Source organism: Paramisgurnus dabryanus, chromosome 16, assembly GCF_030506205.2.
Source record: "Paramisgurnus dabryanus chromosome 16, PD_genome_1.1, whole genome shotgun sequence".
Classification (NCBI taxonomy): Eukaryota; Metazoa; Chordata; class Actinopteri; order Cypriniformes; family Cobitidae; genus Paramisgurnus; species Paramisgurnus dabryanus.
In genome coordinates, this window is record NC_133352.1 from 22,366,800 (window position 1) to 22,387,920 (window position 21,121).

Sequence of the window (21,121 nt, forward strand, 5' to 3'; positions counted from 1 at the left end):
TGCCAAATAAAAGAAAGAAAAAATCTTTGTACTTGTGTTTTATAAAAATTTCTTATGATAATATCTTGGGCCCAGGCAGGGTAATGGTACTGTAAATTAAATGTCATGGTGTCTGGAAACTGAATTTGCATTTATTTCTGAGCTTGCTTTGTCCATATGCTGTCCGTTTTGACAGCTGATTCAAAGCGGTAATTTTATTGTTTCAGTATGACTTTGTGGAGCTTCTGGATGGTAGTAGGCTTATATCACGAGAGCGTGTTCAGTTGGATCCGGATATACGGGACAGACTGGAGATTCCGGTCAGCGTTCAGCAAGCGGGCTTTATTCAATACCTGCACACCGGTGTGTGGCACCTGGCTTTTTACAATGATGGGCGCAGTGTAGAGCCAGTCTCATACAACACCATAATGCTGGGTGAGCTACAACATACTTTAGATTACAACCATGTAGTTGTTTTAATTATTCGCTTTTATGGTATTATTTTTAAATATTTAAAATAAAGTTATCATTTGCAAGCATGTGAATAATATTTGTCTTTTTCTGCAGGGAATGGCTTGTTAGTTTGTGTTTCTGTTTATTTTACACACACACACACACACAAAAAAACTAAAAATGTAATTTCACATTATGTAATGTAATGGCTGACAGAACAACTAGGCCACTATAACACGCTTGCATAGATGCCTTTTGATTTCCTTTTTTATATTTCTGTCTTGCACCCGAGTGCCAGAGATAGTGCAGCAGTGATAATGAGGCGTGCAGAAGCATGCCCTGAATTGGTCAATCAATAAGTTTGATTTGGCCGCTATCTCTTTTTGTCAGGCCAGGGAATATAAAATCCAAAAGGCTAAATCTCTGACTCTTGAGTTGCTCTTCTGAGCTGATTGCTGATTGTTTTCATCTTCAGACATCAATTTATTTTTGTAGATATTTGGCATGCAGTCATGGGGAAGATTTTTTTCTTATTTACAGCAAAGCAGAGAGCTTTTAAATTATTTATACATTTATTAAGTAGGATTTCAGTGAAAGCAGCATACAAAGTCTTTGCTCATACTTTGTACTGTTCTCAGTTAGGCAACAAATATGAAACAAATACAGTTTTCATGTTATAATATATCAATTAGAACAGTGGTTCTCAAGTCCGTTTCTGGAGGCCCAATGCTCTGCACATTTTTTACGTTTCTCGCATCTGACACAATCAATTCAGTTCAAAGAGATCTCTACTAATAAGCTGATGATTTGAATCAGGTGTGATAAATAAGAGAGACATACAAAATGTGCAGAGCAGTGGACCTCCAGGAATAACTTTGAGAACCAATGAATTAGAGTATAATTATTATTATCTTTTTGTTGTGCAGAGTCAGTGATGGAATGCCCACACAACTGCTATGGCAATGGAGAGTGTGTATCAGGCATGTGTACTTGCTTTCCTGGATTTCTTGGGCCTTATTGTTCAAGAGGTGTGTATAGTTTTACCAGGATGAATCTCTGGTTGAAACCTGTCAATATCATGTCCAGATAATTTTTCACTGTAAAATCAGAAGACAGCAATCATGAAAATATGACAATATTTTTATGACAATTTAAAGGTAATTTTTACTTTTGTATTGTCACAAAAATTTTATTATATAAACTGTAAAGTATTTATATCATGGTAGCATTGTTAGGTTCCGTTTTCTATGGTCTGTAATTTTGACGGACAGGGTCATAAAAGTTCTGTCATAATCAAATGTTCTACTATTGACGTTACAGTTATGTACCGCAGGTCATACTGTAAAAAACACAAACTTACCATTTAGAAACCTCCAATCTCAGAATTATTGATTATTTCTCAAAATCTGTATCTTCATTATCAGGCCAAAACACACACACACACACACACACACACACACACACACACACACACACACACACACACACATTCTGGTTTCCATGTTTTGTGGGGACATTCCATAGACGTAATGCATTTTATACCATACAAACTGTATATTATATTACCCTTACCTGCCCCATTCCCTAACCCCAACCATCACAAAAACCTTTCTTGTACCTTAGATTTTCAATAAACATCATCTTGTTTGATTTATAAGCTTGTTTCCTCATGGGGACATCAAAATGTCCCCACAAGGTCACAAAAACACTGGTATTCCTATCTTTGTGGGGACAATTGGTCCCCGCAACGTGATAATTACCAGGTACACACACACACACACACACACACACACACACACACACACACACACACACAGCTACTAAAATGAGCAGCTCTGAGAAACAGCCAATCAGAACAGAGCTCAACATTATTCATGACCCTTTCAAAGAAGGTAATAATAGACCATAAGTCCTAGGGTTGTATATTGACATGTCAAACCATCTGGATATTTTTTTCACTTAATAAAGTCACATACATCCTATTTAGGTATCAGAGAACAATGTAACATATTGTCTTTGGCACATTTAATGATAATAAGACATTTAATAGCTTTTGTTATTGATCACATTTTAATTTTTAATCATGAACTTATCTGACACATATACAAGCGTCTGTGCGTATTTAACGCATCAATGCAGACTCTGTTGTTATTATATTTTGTCTCTACCTTGAACAGATGACTTCTCGTTGTAATTTTAAAGTTTTTAATATGAACTCATGCTCTTTAACAACACTGGAATTTCAGCAGCAGTGTGCAGATTGATCAGCTTATGACATCAAAGTATTGCGAGGGCGTTTCGAAACCTACGCTTAATAATCCGTCTCACAGATATTTACTTGAGTCAGTCTTCGCAGCGCGGCAAAAGTTAAATGCGCACTTGCCACCAACTAGACATAGCTGGGAATTACATTCACAAGTTGAAACAAATCACTCCAAGTGTAATTTGTCAAAATAAACGATGGTTTTTCGATTTTTCCATCATTGCTGAATTTTTTAAAGTTAAATAATGCAATTTTTGGTTAACACGAGCTCTGGGTATAGTGTCTTTAACTTTGGCTGATCATTTTCATTATTACTTGGATGAGAATCTTTCCTGTTGAGAATAATGGAAATTACAGAAAACAGTAATGAGAATTTTTAGTTAAAATGATCATGAAACCTTATTAAGACCTTATCTCTTTTCTTTCTAATATCTATATGACCTGGACATGTTTGTTTAAGATTATCTGTTTTTTATCATTTATATCAGCTTTTCTCTTTCCCTTTATTAGCGGCGTGTCCAGTTTTGTGCAGTGGCAACGGTCAGTACAATGGGGGACGCTGCCAGTGCTACAGCGGATGGAAGGGGATTGAATGTGACGTGCCAAGCGGTCAGTGTATGGATGCCCAGTGCGGCGGTAATGGCATGTGTGTTACGGGCTCCTGCATGTGTAACCCAGGCTACAAAGGTGACAGCTGTGACCAAGGTAACTAGACAGATTTCAGTAGTAATGCAAAAAAAAAAAAAAAAACACACACCATCAAGCTTATTATAGTGGAGGACAGCACTTTTTCAACACCACCAAGCAGCTAATTACATGGATGAGTGTACTGACTTAAAGGCTGTTTTTTTGTTTTGATAAATTAGCCACACCATTTAACAGCATCCATTGACTAAAATGGATTCTACATATGGAATTAAGCAAAAAATGGCAGACAGCCAAGAAAATAGCCCACACTTATAGCATAGCACACACAATCACCTGTCTTTTGATTTTTTCCTCTTGCTCTTTGTGGGTCAATCCAATTGAGTGCATTGATCTGTATTCAATAGACTTGGGAATAAACTCTTTAAATGACTATGTTCAGGTCACTTGACCAATGTTATAATTGTCATTGAATTGAATGAATGTCTCACCTTGAGGTCAAAAAGAGAAAGAGAGAACCAAATGGAAACTATTGACAGGAATTAGGCGTTTAAAATGCTTTTAAGAGCTAATACATTTACCTTTTAAATGCAATAGTTATTGTAAGCTGGACGAGTAATTGAAATTGTGAAACAATCCTTGTAACTTAGAAGTAAATCACAAACACAAATGGGGCTCCACTGGTCATATAAGGTTGATTGGCAATTAGAAATCTGTGTGGGTAGAAAATAGGATTGCCTTTTGTTTATATCTTGATATGTGAGTTTTCAAATCAGCATGATGCATACATGAAATTTTGATTTCAATAGAGCTAAACTTTTAGTGATTTAACAGCAAGCACATATGTTACAAATAAATAATTCAGTGTGTGAAAAAAAAAATGACAGTAATCGCACCAGCAGGGACACAGACAGGATGGCTGTAAAATTTCACAAAATTACTACCCCAAAAAAATAGTATGGAATCAATACAGCACCTCTGCAGTTCCCAACAAGAACTGTACATCACACGTTTCATAAGCCTGCCATTTATGGCAGGACTACAATTCAGAAGTCTGTCTTCAAGGTCAGTGCACAGAAATGCATAACCTATAAAGGAGTAAAGAACACAAAACCTGGGCCCCTGTACAATAGAAAAAAAAATTATTCGACCAGATGTTATTTTTCAACCTGTTTTCTGTATCCGAATGGGTTTCTGATTTGGGAAATGCTTGAGAATATGAATACAGTGATAGATGTGTAGGCTCCAACAAGTATTTGGAGATTAAAGCCAGACTTACAAATGAATGAATGTCATGTAATGTGTTAGAAAGCAATTACAGTTTATTTTATTTACAGAAAGGTCTGTACTCTTAAAAATGGACAGGATTACCATTTACACACCTTGTGGTGGGCAAATGTCATTGAACATGTCCAAATTACAGTAATTGTAATTACAGTTTTTCTCAATTGCTTGGCACGTTTTTCGAATGATCCTTAACATTTTGTAAATAAGGCGGGGGACATTCCCGTGCAGGGCTTATAGTGCCAGACTAAAATGCATGTTTGAGCTGCTTTAATAAAAAAACTAAAAAAACTTGCATTGACATACAGTATCTTAACAGATCAGTGCAATTGTTTTGTCTCAAGAAGCACACCAGTGTTGTTTTTTGTAAGGTATGCTTGTCAAAACTACTTAAATGTCCTAATATAACTAAGGCATTGTCCTGGATTAATCTAAACCCTGTCGAGGAAATTGCCCCTTAAAGTTTTTCAGACCACTGATTTTGCCCAGTCTGTTCCAGTTTTGCTCAACCGTAGTTTATAGTCATAAGATAAAGTCTTGTAGTGTGTGTGGTGTTAAATGATTCAATCTCAAATTTAAGAGCCAGTCATTGCCTGTTGTCCTCACAACAATTTTATTAGCAATGTTTAGTATTTGCAACTGGCAACAGCAATGCCATCACTGCTTTTTTGGAGATGGTATACAGACAGACAGAAGAGAAAAAATAAGTTTGTGGAGTAAGATAGCTACAATAACATAAAGTTTAATCTGCAAGTATTTAATAAATACTGTAGTGTTATTATCTACATATTTCAAAAAGAATATTTAACTGAAAAAACTAATAGCTAATAAACCTCGAGCAGCTTGTTTATATTATTACATAGTTCAATAACTTTTGTTTTGGTTTGAGCTCTAATGTCTGTTGGGAGTGAGGTTTACTTTTACTGCACAGCTCTTACTGACTAGCTGTTACAAAAACGTAATAAATAATTTAGGGAACCTGAACTGTACATGCCAGAATGCATTCCTTCTTTATACTTTGCACCAGACATGCAAAAACACTTGTTTAAATCATAATATTGAATCGAAAAAAATGCAATGCACAACATACTCTCAATATAACAGTAAATAGGCAATATATACAGGGTTCCCACAGGTCCTTGAAATTCTTGAAAGTTTATGAATATGGGTGAAAAAAATGCAACTTCCCTGGGAAGTTTTTGAAAATATACATACATAGATAAAGGTCATTGAAAGTGCTTGAATCTATTTTATGCAAGAAGTTTTCTGGGGAAAAATCCATTTTATTCCCTGTGTATTGTAGGATAATATCATAAAATTCTAGATCTTTTAAGAACACATTCTAAACTGTTCGCTTTAAATGCTTATATCTTCTGTATGCAAATGTTGATTCATACCAAAATGCTTTTTTGCATAGTTGTGTTTAACATGAAAATGTCTTGGGTTACGTATGTAACTGTTGTTCCCTGAGAGGGGGGAACAAGGCACTGCGTCTCCCTTGCCATACCTCCTGCGTCCTTGTAACAGCATCTTTGGCAATATTTCAGATAGCGATATACTTCCTGGCTCCCGCATCACCCTGTTTTCGTCGTTAAGCCTCACCATTGGTTGAATTTGATATACACATTCAGACGCACTTAACCTTGGAGGTGTCTCCAAAATGTCGCCGCAGTGACGCAGCGCGAGTTCCCTCGAAAGAGAACTGTAACAATGTATCTTTAAAGGTAACACAATGTAACCTTGCTCTCACTTGAAATGTGTCCCCACATTTAGTCCTTAATTTGAGGGTATTGGACCTGGAAAGTCCTTGAAAGGTCCTTGAATTTGAAGTTAACTAAGGTGTGGGAACCCTGTATATGCCTACTTAGACAATAAGTCAAACTAAGAAAATTGTCTGTTTGCTTTCCTGCATCATCCTACGAGTTCCCCTCAATAACGACAGTAGTTTCTATTTTCTCAATAGTAAAATTTTTGGGATTTATTTTGTCACGGCCTGTAAAATATGATGATGTGCTGCTTGGGATCCTTTTCATTTATTATTTGGCTGTTTTCCCGGTGGTTGGCAACATTTGGAAAATCTGGGCTTGGATTAAAAAGGATCACGACATAACCTTGACATGCCGTCACTTATTGTCACAGGAGTGGAAGCGCTGACAGTAATACTCCATTTCTGATTTTACTGTTGTTTGCATTATTGTGTGGCAGTGTTTTTACTTATATTAAATTATCTTTATTTTAGGACGTTTGATGATCATTAATCATGGGGGAGATAAATTTGTCCCCACCGGGTATAAAAAATAATTCATCAGCGCCAAGGATATAAAGACCAAAAGTGGGGATAATCCCTGCCATCCCCCTCTTAGCAAATCACACCCTGGTTATGTCAATGAACAGAGTGCCGTCAGAATTACAACACAGTGAAAATGCTTAGCCATGTTGTCTAACAAGACTTTACACTTACAGATGGCAGTATTTCCTGATAATCTATGGCTTCATGACAATGATGGAAATGTACAAGGCTGCGCTGTTTTTGTATGGCATATATCAACAGTACACTGTTGGAATGGAATATTGATTGCAGGATATTGGGCAGGATACCAACTACTGTATGCTTTTGTGTTGTCGGTTAACAAATTACAGTACAGTGTAATTCACAGAAAATGAAAAGGCAAGACACCACAGTGGAAATTAGTCATTTTAATTACCATCTCTAGTATATACTTTACCCAGATATATAATAAACAGATTAAAAAATATATTGAGAAAATGAAGGAAAAATGAATTAAAGTACATCACTTGCCATTTATTTAAAAAACATAACCAATAAAGTGTTACTGTAAATTTGGTTAAAATTGAATCAAAGCGTCATCCACTTGTGATCCGATCATCCAAAACACATCTTAATAATACCAGGTGTCCCTAACAATGGCCCTATAGAGGTATAATAGAAATGTATAGAAAATATGCTATGTAATATGTAATGGATAACCTATGCATCGAACTAATGACAGGATGTTTTGGGGTTAGGACTATTAAACAAAGAACAAGTATAATATAGACAGTTTCAGCAGTAACAATATTAACAAACGGCTTCAATAATCAGAGAATCAATACCAACAGAGTTCTTTTAAAGTAGTTTATGTATTATAACAAGCAAAATAAACAACAAGTAGATTACCGTAGTCCAGATCATAGCTAAAGCGTATCAAAAACTACACATTACTGCAAAAAATGTGTACTATATAACATACAGGTTATGACTAGTGGCTAAACTGAACTCTGGGACAAATACCTCATCGAAAATAACTACTATTTTGGTTTCCAAAAGACGAGGGGAGATGGCGATCATGGATCACCGCTATTTGAAGCAAGTTTGGCAGTCGATCTGTTGTTAAGATGGCATACATTATATAGTACACTTTTTACACCGTAACGTTAGCTAACGTAAGTCTAGATTTTGCTATGACTAAGGTAATCTACTTGTTGTTCATTTTGCTTGTTTTCAGAAATAAAGGTGAGATTTTTTAAAGCATTGCAGGACCTTTTACATTACATCATGAAGGCAGAATGTGCCCTAAATTTCTCCACAGTGGACTGTGTGGACCCATCCTGTTCAGGTCGTGGCTCTTGTCTCCATGGCCAATGCCACTGTACATCAGGCTGGACCGGAGTTAACTGTGAAACACAGCTGTCTGTCTGTCTGGAACACTGCTCTGGCCATGGCACATTTCAGAGTGAAACCAGCACCTGCATCTGTGATGTGAACTGGACCGGACCTGATTGCTCAACAGGTAACATGCTCATTCCTACTTATACTGGTGAACAATTAGATCTGGTCCTCGAATCGGATTGGATGAAAGGAGAGCTGATATTAAACTTAACAGTACTTGCTTTTCTGTTATTTTGGGATAGAAATGTCATATCGAGTTATGTGGATTTACTCAATGCTTGTTTTATTTACTTTATATTTGCAATGAATCAAAGCCAACATATCATAGTTTTATCTTAAACTTAAAATAATGCATACACTGTAAAACCTAAAAAGTTAACTCAACTCAAACCATTTGAAGAAACCGATTTTAAAACATATTTATTTTAGTACTGTGAACTTAAATATATTGAGTCATATGCAAATACTGTATGCACTTATATTTAAGTTCACAGTATTCATATGTATGTGTTTTAAAACTTAAATGGTTTAATGCAACCGGTTTCCTTAAATCAGTGGTTCCCTTTCAGTCGGTCACTACGACGTCACGTCGTGACCGACGAATTGGGAACCGCTCCGCGGGTGACCTATCTACTTCGAGAAACTATAAAAACGCCAATGAACTTGGCATGCAGGTATTTGCATAATGCCGGCGCCGCCCCGCCAGGTGCGTATATAAGCCGCAGGTGCACAATACCAAATTAGCTTTTTGCTTCGAAGCCGGCAGACATCTGCTCTCGAGAAGCGTATACTGATCTTCGTAGATCCCTGTTCTTGGAGGAAAAAGATCTCAGCTTGCTGAAGTTGGTTGGGCAAAGACACCTCAGCGGAGGCTCGCAGTGTTTTCTCCACCCTTTTCTCTCTCTCTCTCTCTCTGTCTCTTTTAGGACTTGAGTTGAGTGAGTGCGTTTGCCTCTCCCTGTGTGTTTCACCAGCTCGCACAAAAAGAGTGATTTCCCTAAAAGAGCAGCACGTTTGAGCTTTGTGTCTTTTTAAAGACAGTCACTCATTCGTGTCACGGTCGGGTGCGTCTTTTTAAAGATGGCATTCCGCCCGTGTTCCGTTTCTGGATGCGGTGTGTTCATCGCTCCCCGGGATGGCCACGAGCGCTGTGTTTCGTGTCTGGGGCTCCAGCACGCAGAGGCAGCGTTGCGTGATAGTTCATGCTCCACTTGTGAGGGCATGACTATGGCGGATTTGCGGAGACGGGTGTCGTTTCTCCGGGAACGGCACCCGCCTTCCAAGTCTGGTGCTGCTAAGGGCGCAGCTACCAAACTTGCGAAGGATGACCTCCGTATAACGGTGCTGGGTCGGTCTGCTGGTTCGTCCAGCAGCTCCCAGCGCCCTGATCCGTTGCCAGCGGAGGTCCCGATGGAGACGAGCGGCCCGTGTTCTACGGTGTCCTCGCGCTCTGTCGAGCCTCCACCGGACGCGATGTCCACCGTAACGTCGTAGGGGGGGTTGTCAGCCTCGGACGTCGATCCAGATCCGCTCCCGCCTTCGGGTCGGGTTGCGGGTCCTGCGTTCGACCCCGAGATGGCAGCCATGCTCGCTCGGGCGGCGGCGGCGGTCGGCTTGGAGTGGACTGAACCTCCCCCACCTGAACCGTCCCGCCTCGATGATTGGTACTTCGGGGGTGCCAGGGCTTCTCAGTCCTCGCCCCCGGTGCCCTTCTTCCCCGAGGTACATGAAGAGCTGACGCGGTCGTGGAAAACCCCGTTTTCCGCCCGGAACCGGCCGTTTCAGCCTTCACCCCTCACCTCTCTCGAGGGTGGAGATGCCAGGGGGTATACTGGTATCCCGTCAGTGGAGCGGCCGGTCGCGATGCAGTTGTGTCCGGCCGGTGTCGCTTCCTCCTGGCGGGACCAGCCTACTCTCCCCTCACGGGCTTGTAAGCAGTCTTCGGCGCTGACCGGTGCTGCTTACAAAGCTTGTGGGGAGGCAGCCTCTGCCCTGCATGCCATGGCATTGCTGCAGGTTCATCAGGCTAAGGCTCTGAGGGACCTGCACGCGGGAGGTCACGACTCGGCGGAGTTCTCTGAACTGCGTGCGGCCACTGATCTGGCGCTTCGTGCGACCAAGGTCACCGCACGCGCCGTCGGGCGTGCGATGTCTACCCTGGTAGTCCAGGAACGCCATCTCTGGCTGTGTCTGGCGGACATGAAGGATGCTGATAAAACCCGGCTCCTGAATGCTCCGGTTTCCCAGACCGGCCTGTTCGGCGAGACGGTCGAGGAGTTTGCGCAGCAATTCTCCGCGGCCAAGAAGCAGACTGAGGCCATAGCTCAAATCATGCCACGTCGGAAGCGTCCTGCGCCTGCCCCATCCACGTCGGCGCCTCAGCCTGCTCCTCGCCGAGGGCGTCCTGCGGCGGCCGCCTCCGTTCCTCCCCGGGGCTCTTCTAAGAAGCGAGGAACCGGTCGTCAGCAGCCCGCCCCGCCCGCTCAGCCCGCTCCGAAGGGTGGAAAGAGGAGATCGAAGCGGCCCTGAGACGGGCGACCTACAGATGGAGGGGATCGCTCTTCGGGAGATGGTGAAGGCACCACTCCCCCCACCGGAGGAGGGCCGGTTGGGGAATCTTTTGTTTCATTTTTCTGTTCCGCCGACTTTTCAGTCGGCACCCACAAATTCACAAAAAGAGCGAATTCCACTTCCATCTCTAGGTCTTCAGATGAGCGCCGGAGATACGAGCGGGCTCATAACCCCCCCTCGTTCTCCGACTCATCAGAGGAGAACGAGAGCGGCGCTCGGGCTCATAACCCCTCCGCGCTCTCCAACTTCTCAGGCGGTAGGAGACAGCTACGGGCTCATAACCCATCGTCTCCCTCCTCCTTCGCCAGAGGGTGCATCGAGTGGCGAGAGGTGTCTTCAGCAGAGCCTCCCTTACTCAACCACCCAGCAACGGACTCAGGTGAGTGTTATCACACACAACACTGCTGTCGGTGCGGCCGTTACGCACACACCGGCGATCACCTCCGTTGCGCCCGCCGCGGGTACACCGATCGTGCCTTTAGTCCCCCTCGCACGGTGTCTGGGGGCGTGGAAACAGCTTCCCAGCCCGTCGCGTTGGCTTTTACGCACGATTCGTCTCGGCTATGCGATCCAATTTGCCCGGCGTCCCCCCAAATTCTCCGGCGTTCGTTTCACTACGGTGAGAGCTGCCGATGCGCACGTCCTCCGTGCGGAGATCGCTGTCTTATTGGCGAAAGACGCGATCCAGCCGGTCCCTCCAGCCGAGATGAGGTCGGGGTTTTACAGCCCTTACTTTATTGTACCCAAGAAAAGCGGCGGCTTGCGACCGATCCTGGACCTGCGTTCGCTGAACCGTGCACTTCACAGAATGCCGTTCAAAATGCTGACGCCCAAACGCATATTTCCATGCATTCGTCCGAACGATTGGTTCGCATCTATCGACCTGAAGGACGCGTACTTTCATGTATCGATTCTCCCCCGGCACAGGCCGTTTCTCCGCTTTGCGTTCGAGGGGCGAGCATACCAGTACAAAGTCCTCCCATTCGGGCTCTCTCTGTCGCCCCGTGTATTCACCAAAGTAGTGGAGGGGGCTTTAAAACCCCTGAGAGAGAGAGGTGTGCGCATTCTCGCGTATCTGGACGATTGGCTAATAATAGCTCAAACACGTCAGACGCTGTGCGATCACAGAGATTTAACTTTAAAACACCTCGCTCGTTTGGGTCTTCGGGTCAACTGGGAAAAGAGCAAGCTTTGCCCCGTGCAGAGAATCTCTTTTCTCGGTATGGAACTGGACTCAATCGATTTGACAGCTCGTCTAACAGAAGCGCGTGTACAGTCGATTCTGACTTGCCTGAATACATTCAAGAGCAAGAGCGCGGTCCCGCTGAAACAATTTCAGAAGCTTTTGGGGCATATGGCAGCAGCCGCAGCTGTAACTCCGCTCGGACTGCTCCATATGCGACCGCTTCAGCATTGGCTTCACGATCGAGTCCCGATGAGAGCGTGGCTGCGCGGCATTCACCGTGTTATCATTACACCTGCGTGTCGTCGCACTTTCACTCCGTGGTCAGACCGTGCGTTTCTCCGAGCCGGTGTGCCTCTGAGACAGGTCTCCAGGCATGCAATAGTATGCACAGATGCTTCGGACACGGGGTGGGGGGCCACGTACGATGGGCTTGCGGCTTCGGGGGTCTGGACGGCACCCCAGCTGCATTGGCACATAAATTGCCGAGAAATGTGGGCTGTATATCTTGCGCTCGTCCGTTTCAGCAACGAGTTACAGGGCAAAGATGTATTAGTTCGCACAGACAACACTGCGACCGTGGCGTACATCAATCGTCAAGGCGGTTTACGCTCGCGTCACCTGTCGCATCTCGCCCGTCATCTCCTCACTTGGAGTCAGAAGAATTTGAGGTCTCTTCGTGCCATTTACATCCCGGGCACGCTCAATGTAGAGGCGGATGCGCTCTCTCGGGCTGCGCGTCCCGGCGAATGGCGACTCCACCCCATTGCGGTTCAGCAGATTTGGAGACGTTTCGGCAAAGCGCAGATAGATCTGTTTGCTTCCCCAGAGACGACCCATTGTCGCCTGTTCTATTCACTAGCCGACGACTCGCTCGGCGTGGATGCATTGGCACACAGCTGGCCGCGAAACATGCGCAAATACGCGTTCCCTCCGGTGAGCCTCATTGCGCAAACCCTATGCAAAATCCGGGAGGACGAGGAGAGCGTGCTGTTGGTGGCACCGTATTGGACAACCAGGAGTTGGTTTCCAGAACTCTCTCTCCTCGCGACAGCCCCTCCTTGGAAGATTCCCCTGAGGAAGGACCTTCTTTCTCAACAAGAGGGCACATTATGGCACCCGCGCCCCGACCTGTGGAACCTCCATGTGTGGTCTCTGGACGGGGCACGGAGGATTTGAGTGATTTACCGCAAGAGGTATCTAACACTATTGCTGCAGCGCGAGCCCCGTCTACGAGACAGGCTTACGCGCTTAAATGGAACCTGTTTGTCGACTGGTGTTCTTCCCAAAGTGAAAACCCCCGAGAATGCCCGATTAGTGTTGTGCTTTTATATCTCCAGCGCCGTTTGGAGAATAGGCTGTCACCATCCACTATTAAAGTCGATATCGCTGCGATATCAGCTCACCATTCACACGTAAACGGTAGAACAGTGGGTCAGCACGACCTGGTCATTAGATTTCTCAGAGGCGCTCGAAGACTGAATCCTTCGCGTCCTCCCTCTATTCCTCCTTGGGACCTGTCCTTGGTGCTGAAATCACTCCAGGAAGCCCCATTTGAGCCTCTGCATAGTGTGAGTGTTAAATTTCTTACTATGAAAACATTAACTCTCCTTGCTTTGGCTTCTGTTAAGAGGATAGGGGATATTCATGCATTTTCGGTTGATGAATCGTGCCTTCAGTTCGGGCCGGCTGCATCCAGCGTAACACTGAGACCCCGGCCCGGCTTTGTGCCCAAAGTTCCCACCACTCCTTTCAGAGATCAAGTGGTGAACCTCCAAGCGCTGCCTTTGGAGGAGGCAGACCCAGCCACGGCTTTGTTATGCCCTGTTCGTGCACTACGTGTGTGTATATAGACAGGACGCAAAGCTTTAGGACCTCAGATCAGCTCTTTGTTTGTTACGGTGGTCAGCAGAAAGGAAAAGCTGTCACCAAGCAGAGGATGTCCCATTGGATTGTGGATACTATAGCCCTTGCATATCAAAAGCAGAATGTGCCTTGTCCGTTTAATTTACGTGCCCACTCTACACGCAGTGTGGCATCATCTTGGGCACTGGCTCGCGGTTCCTCGCTAACAGATATTTGTAGAGCTGCAGGCTGGGCGACACCTAATACGTTCACAAGATTCTATAGTGTTCGTGTCGAACCGGTTTCCACTCGGGTTCTTTCTACTAACTAGTTAAGAATGCCGAGGGTCGGCTCGTGTGTCGGCTTGGAGCCTCTATTTTGGTGCTGCACATCTGCACCAATATGGAAGGCCATCGGGGCAAAAACGTCAAAAAAACTGTTTTTGCCTCTCCTCCACCGCCCTGATAGCTGGTGTTGCGGAGCTTCCGCTGTCAACCTATCACTGATGTATTCTCTGTAAACCTGTGTAGGCTAGGCGTCCACATTTGTCCCCTACGTGGGGTTCATTTGTGTGTATACTCCGTGGGGTACTAATCCTCCACGTTTTCCTTAGCAGAGCCTGCTCTGCATCTCTCTGCATACTATGTTTTGTTCAGAGACTTTTTATGAGCAACCTATAGGTTGTTTCATATTTTTATGTCATCCATTCAACCTTCTTAGGGGATGGCTTCCGCAGTGTTCTAGCTCCGCTCAGTTTAGACGCTTCCCCAGTTCGCTGCTTCACTATCGTGGGTTAAGGAACAGGTAGTGACCGGCCTTCTGCATTTCGCCTTAGGTTCCGCCCCCTATGTGGAGGGCGGAGGGCTTTACAGACACTGGAAGGGTTCAGCTGCAGTGGCGTTTTGGTAGGGATTCCCAATTCGTCGGTCACGACGTGACGTCGTAGTGACCGACTGAAAGGGAACGTCTCGGTTACGTATGTAACCCTCGTTCCCTGAAGGAAGGGAACGGAGACGTCACGTCCCGTCGCCACAGTTTGCTGTTCCATTGCTGTTTTCAGGCCGGGCACTGCTGCTCGGCTTCTCAGCAATAATATAGCTAATTTGGTATTGTGCACCTGCGGCTTATATACGCACCTGGCGGGGCGGCGCCGGCATTATGCAAATACCTGCATGCCAAGTTCATTGGCGTTTTTATAGTTTCTCGAAGTAGATAGGTCACCCGCGGAGCGGTTCCCAATTCGTCGGTCACGACGTGACGTCTTCGTTCCCTTCCTTCAGGGAACGAGGGTTACATACGTAACCGAGACGTTCTCAAACTTTTTCCGCATGCGGCCCCCCTTGTGTACGGTGCATTCCTTCGCGGCCCCCCCAAAGAAAATTTATGACAAAAACTGTTCTAAAATGTAACATTTTAATTAAACAAAACATATTAAGTTATAGAAAGTAGTGCTGTTGGTTAGTAGCCTTTTTTAGGTCAATTACACAGAATTCATGATAAATGAATGTATTTTATAAAATGTCATAAAACTGGGGGCCCCCTGGCACCATCTCACGGCCCCCCTGGGGGCCCCGGACCCCAGTTTGAGAAGCACTGCCTTAAATGGTTTGAGTTGAGTTAACTTTTTAGGTTTTACAGTGTAATATTAATCTATGTTTTGACCACAAACATAAATAACACAATGAAAACTGACACATGGTAAACCCATCATTAATTTGCAGGTCTGTGCTTTAATATGTTGTCTTAAGTGCTATTAGGGGCACAAATGCTTATGCTACTATTTTGATTTGGCTGCCTTGAACGAATTTCAATCACCTCAGCATTTCCTGTGAAAATGACACATCTGTATGTAGCACATTAATCTTACAGAAATGGTGAGAACCATCACATGCTCTATTCTCTTGGTGATGCCTATAAGTAACTGGTGAAAAGAAAGAGAAATGTAGGTGTCAGGTGGGTTCCTGAGAGAATGAGTTTGTGAATTATGCCACCCCAAAAGTTTATGACAACGATATATGGGAATCTGTAATGTAAAGTTATTTTGCAGTTATCAGGATGTGTTACTATTTCAAATCCAGTATAATGTGCTATATATGCTACAGTATGATCTGTTAAAATGCATTTTTATACAGTATGTAGGTTTACACAATGTATGAAACACTATACTTGATTTTCATAAGCAATAGATTGTTTAAAATGATAACAGCGATGATATTATGAAAAACTAATCATGCAATTTAGGCTCAAAACAAAGTTGTTGTTTAATCCTTAGTAAAGCTGCTAAACCATCATCTTTTCAGAGTAATTGTGGGTTTACAGTTGGACTACTTCTAGCTGCTGCTCTGGTCATGAGAACCACGGGAGTCCACTTGCTTGCACAGTTGGGGTTTTGTCTCTTCATTACCTCCACCGTTTCACCTCAATTAAATAAACCTTAATTAACGGGTGTGTGGCGTAGATCGACCCGCCTCCCGCTGGAACCTGGAAGTGCTAAAAACAGATAAACACCTTGCAGCTAATGAAAAATTGATTACATTGACTGGCGTGGAAAAAAAAAGTATAAGATTGAATGATTTAACCACCCCTTCACCCTTTTAAAACAATTTAATATTCTAGAGAGCCAGCGCAACCTAATCAGACCCTCCAAGGTCTCGCAATTGAAGAAAAATTCCTCTTCAGGGGAACGGCGGCGAGGCTCGTGTGTGCAGACATCAGAGCGACTTAACTCGCAAGACACTCGGTTTATCTATTTGTTTATTTATTTATTTCTGTGCCAGGAGGACTTGTTTCTTGTTTTCACTCTTGACAAAATAAAATGGCTTAATGGAAGACCAGCTCTGAACTTGCCTGAAAGGTTGCCCTAGGCAGCAATGAAGAACTTTGGAAAAGTCACGGGTGTAATTTCTTTGCAATGATAAATCGTCTCCAGCATGGCCTTATAAAATCAAAACTGCCCTGGGCGGTGTTATTTTGAAGGGGTTTAAGGAGTCATTGAGGTGATACTTCTAAGGACATAATGATTAGTTCAAATGAAGGTGGATGGGAGCACGTCGGGTCTGTTTCCCTTGTTATCTGTCATCTGACTGTTTGGATGGGCCTACGCATTGCCATCTGGTTGCAGCATGCTTTGAAACTAATGGAGAATTTCTCTTCCCTGAATGATTCTATAGCCGAATTTCAAACTTAGAAAATACCTGCTTTATATGAATTTATGCAAGAAATCCACACAGAAAGTGTAAATGCTTTCGAAACGCAGACGCAATGAGCCGTGTGACGCATGCAGATGTAATCTTGGAAATAGGAACGCTCTGAATCTTGACCCGTGGGTTGTTTAAATACATGCATATCGGCGTCTGACTGCGAAACAGACATGCAGATGTAATTTTACACTGTGCATGTTAATTCATTTAGATTAATGGATTGCAGCCCACTGGGAAATTTTAAGTTGAAGGTAAATTGAATGTATAATATAAACTGAGTAATGAAGTTGTTATAGCACCATCTATGGACTTAAGTCTTTCTAATGTGGATGTCTCTCTAGAATAAGAGAGTGCACAGTGTTTGCTGACACTTGCAGAATTATGAGCATGCTTTATGGGTGTAATTATCTATTAAATATCCCAAAAACACTGTTTGGCATGCAGCCATATTATAAAATTCAATTAAACATCCTAAGCTTCCTTGGCCTTTAACCTTCAAACTGAATGGTTTCTTATGAGTCTTGTTGGCTGCACATTAGAAAATGGAAATAGGCTACGTTTTATTAAGGTTTTTTTATTTTTTTGTACAAGAAACCTTTTAGTTCTGGTTTAGAATTTTTAAAAGCGCAAAATGTTATGGCACAAAAAGAAACACAACACACAGTTTAATATTTGCTGCTTGCCCTTGAAAATGTGTACAAGACACAGATTATGAATATTTGTTCGTGTGTTCAGCATTTGTTGATAGATGCTCTGGAGAGCTCCAGAAATGTTAGCAATCACAGCTTGCAGGATGACAAGTTCAAAGCCATTGTGTATTGGTGTTAGCACTAAACTATCAGCGGATTACTGCCAATTTTATACCCCAACAATATAAACACTGTACAATCCATCAGTGATAATAAAAGTGCCAAAGATGCAATCAGTGATAGCACTTATAATTTTGCAGGGTGCTGTTGTAAAAGAGATTAAATTTTATATTTGTTTCGCCAAAACAGAAACTCTCCAGATGAGAGGTTTTCAACGAGGGTCCACCAAATATAGGTGTTGCATCTTGGCATCGCTGTGAAAAACCTTTTGTGTTTGTAAGAGTGGAAATGACACGTTCAATTAGCTGGGTTTGGATATTAATCCTCTATTAACCAGGAAACAAATCTGCATTGATATAGTTTTCATAAATTGTGTTTTTATGACTAAAATCAGTATTGACTCACACACTGCTTTCCTTGTTTAGAAATGTGTACAACAGATTGCAGTTCTCACGGCGTATGTGTCGGAGGTGTGTGTCGGTGTGCAGACGGCTGGTCGGGGACAGGGTGTGAACAGGAGGTCTGTCAGTGTGGGGAACATGGCGTGTGTCGCAAAGGAAAGTGCGAGTGTCACCAAGGTTGGACTGGAGAAAACTGCAATATTGGTAAGTGATTAAAAGTGTAATGAAGTGTCATATTGTTTGGAATTTTGACAGTAGTTATCAAATCAAATGTGTATTGTCAACATTAATATTGCATTTGTTCATATTTCATGAATTTATTATGAGACCTCACAGGTTTTTTAATTAACTCTGAATAGTTGATTTTTACAGTACACAGATATTAATAGGGCTAAATTAAGTGTGGATGACTAATTTCTTTTCTTTTTTATTTCACTCTTACCACTTCAGCTCATTTTCTGGACAGTAAAATAAAAGGTACAGTGGCTTTTTTCATCATGTTTTGCATTGTGTGAATACACATTCCCTCTTATAATAAATAAATAACTATTTAATAACATTTTTCAGGAATAAACTTTTCTTAAATCAAACAGGAGCTTATCAGGCGTAGAAAATGAATATAAATGAAAAGCATCCCTGGTTTTCTCTAATCGAGCTCTTGAACAGAACAATGCAAATATCATGAAATGTCATATTTACTGAGGAGAGGGTACGGCGCAGCATATTAGGATGTGTAACCAGCGCTGGCTGTCTGGGCTGAAATGACTGACACTAAAATCACTGCATCTGCAGTATAACACCCCATGTTTAATTCTCTTCCCTGAATGTCTCTTCATGATAGCAGACTGGATAGGATACAGAGGTAAAGGTCATGCTGCCCTGAAGAGAGCATGTGGCTCTGACCCCTCTGTCTCTCAAGCATGACATTCATTATGTCTATGTACTGTGTATTAATGTCTCCCTACTTGTACATCTATTCGATTCCAGGTTTCCTGTTTTGTAAAGTGTAACTGTAGGCATACGCAGACACACGCACACAGTCATCAGTCAGTCCATGCACATACTGTATACGTTCACATTACTGTCCCAAATTCCCATTGTTGTGCATCTCACTGTCTTTTAATGTAATATTCAGCAGCTGCTAAGCTCCTATACTGTAGTTTAGTGTTTCCCTTTCTTATTTCCTTTGGTCTCACACATTCTGTGACAAAGGATACGATGGAGCACTACTGTGTGATAAACTACCTCCGCACTTGTGCTGTTCAACTCAGCATGCTGTTGATTCACATGGACCCTGCTAATTTGAGGTTATTTCCCAAAAGAAGTTTAACGATTACCTCCAAATAAACGTTTGATAACTTAATAATTTCAAGATATTTATAACATGTTTATCTACAATATTTCCCCAAACAGATAGAATGGAAAGAAATAGGAACACAGAATTTGTCATTTATCTTAAGATACCAAAAGGTAGATATATTATGTCCACAAACCGTTTCATGTGAAATTACAGCTGTCCCTGAGTCCTGTCCAATGTCCTTAAAATGTCCAGTTCCCAACGTTTGATTGATTAAGACACATTCACCATGTTCCCCCCTCATAAGTTTACACACTGTAAGTTTTAAAAAACTTCTCTAATCCATGACACATCCTAAGCCCACTGATAGATCAGTCTATGTAACTGATGAATTTGTCCCGGTAGACAGTTGTCCAGGGTTGTGCAACAACAACGGCAGGTGCATTCTGGACCAGAACGGATGGCATTGCCTCTGCCAGTCTGGATGGAGAGGGGTGGGGTGTGATGTCGCCATGGAAACCCTTTGCTCAGATGGCAAGGACAACGAGGGCGGTAGGAAAATTATGTGAAATAAAGAACTTAATGTTTATGCTTATAGTAATTATATAACTTCTTGTACAACTAACAGTGTTTACAGTATCTGTAAACACCATCTTTACAATACTACACATACTATAGAGAAATAATTCCTTGTCTATGTTTTTTTTTAGATGGCTTGGTGGATTGTATGGACCCAGACTGTTGCATTCACAGCAGCTGTCAGGGTCAGACATACTGCCGCGGTGCTCCGGATCCCAACACAATGCAACACCAGAGCTCATCTACCCCAGGCTCTCTGAGTTTCTATCAACGTGTCAGTTTTCTGGTGGCGCCAGGGGGTACTCATACTTTGCCAGGGGAAAACACTTTCAACAACAGGTTGGGAGCTTTTGAACTGTAAAATATGGTCAACTAGGTTTTGATATGGGGACACTTAAAGGAATTATAACCTATCTGTGTGGCTTTTTCAATCAAAAGCCTAGAAGCTGTGTTTTTTGTGTGAGTTAGGTAATAACCTGATTTTTTATGACTTTATGTAGTAATTGTATTTTATAATTTCATAAGGTCATAAAATGTGTAGTTTATAGTTAAGTAATTAGAAAATTACTGTGTCTATTACATAAAAGTGCCGGAGTGTCTATTTACACTGAGTGCAAATCGCTTCCCTTGTTGGCAAATGCTATTTACACTTGCTCTGCCCACCAACGTCTGTTTGAAGCGCTAAGGTTTAAAAAAGACATAAAAAGGCGTTTATTTTCAATAAAAATTAAGAAAATGTTTGGATAGTGGAAATAAAGTGTGTAATGAGTTGTAAGGCTGTTGAAAGGAGGGCTTTTATTCTCAATATGCATCATCCATATGATAATTTTAATAAATATAATAATTTATACTTTATGGTGCAAGTAAAATCTGCCAATATAAATAGCATCTAATTACTATTTACACTTATTGCAAATTTTATCATGTTTGATTTATTAAATA

General features: G+C 42.4%; 1 protein-coding gene across 2 annotated transcripts in view; it reads left to right on the forward strand.

Moving 5' to 3' along the window:
- Positions 1–21,121, forward strand: part of LOC135757980 (teneurin-3) — a 146,404-nt gene that overhangs the window by 94,633 nt on the left and 30,650 nt on the right. Inside the window, exons 8-16 of one of the 2 annotated variants that reach the window (XM_065272774.2) lie at positions 207–414; positions 1,359–1,460; positions 3,206–3,400; positions 8,215–8,415; positions 18,328–18,507; positions 18,754–18,780; positions 19,148–19,165; positions 20,006–20,152; positions 20,311–20,518. In XM_065272774.2, the coding sequence (XP_065128846.1) occupies positions 207–414; positions 1,359–1,460; positions 3,206–3,400; positions 8,215–8,415; positions 18,328–18,507; positions 18,754–18,780; positions 19,148–19,165; positions 20,006–20,152; positions 20,311–20,518 (1,286 nt within the window). The remainder of the gene's footprint in view (positions 1–206; positions 415–1,358; positions 1,461–3,205; positions 3,401–8,214; positions 8,416–18,327; positions 18,508–18,753; positions 18,781–19,147; positions 19,166–20,005; positions 20,153–20,310; positions 20,519–21,121) is intronic. The other variant, XM_065272788.2, reaches the window with a different exon arrangement.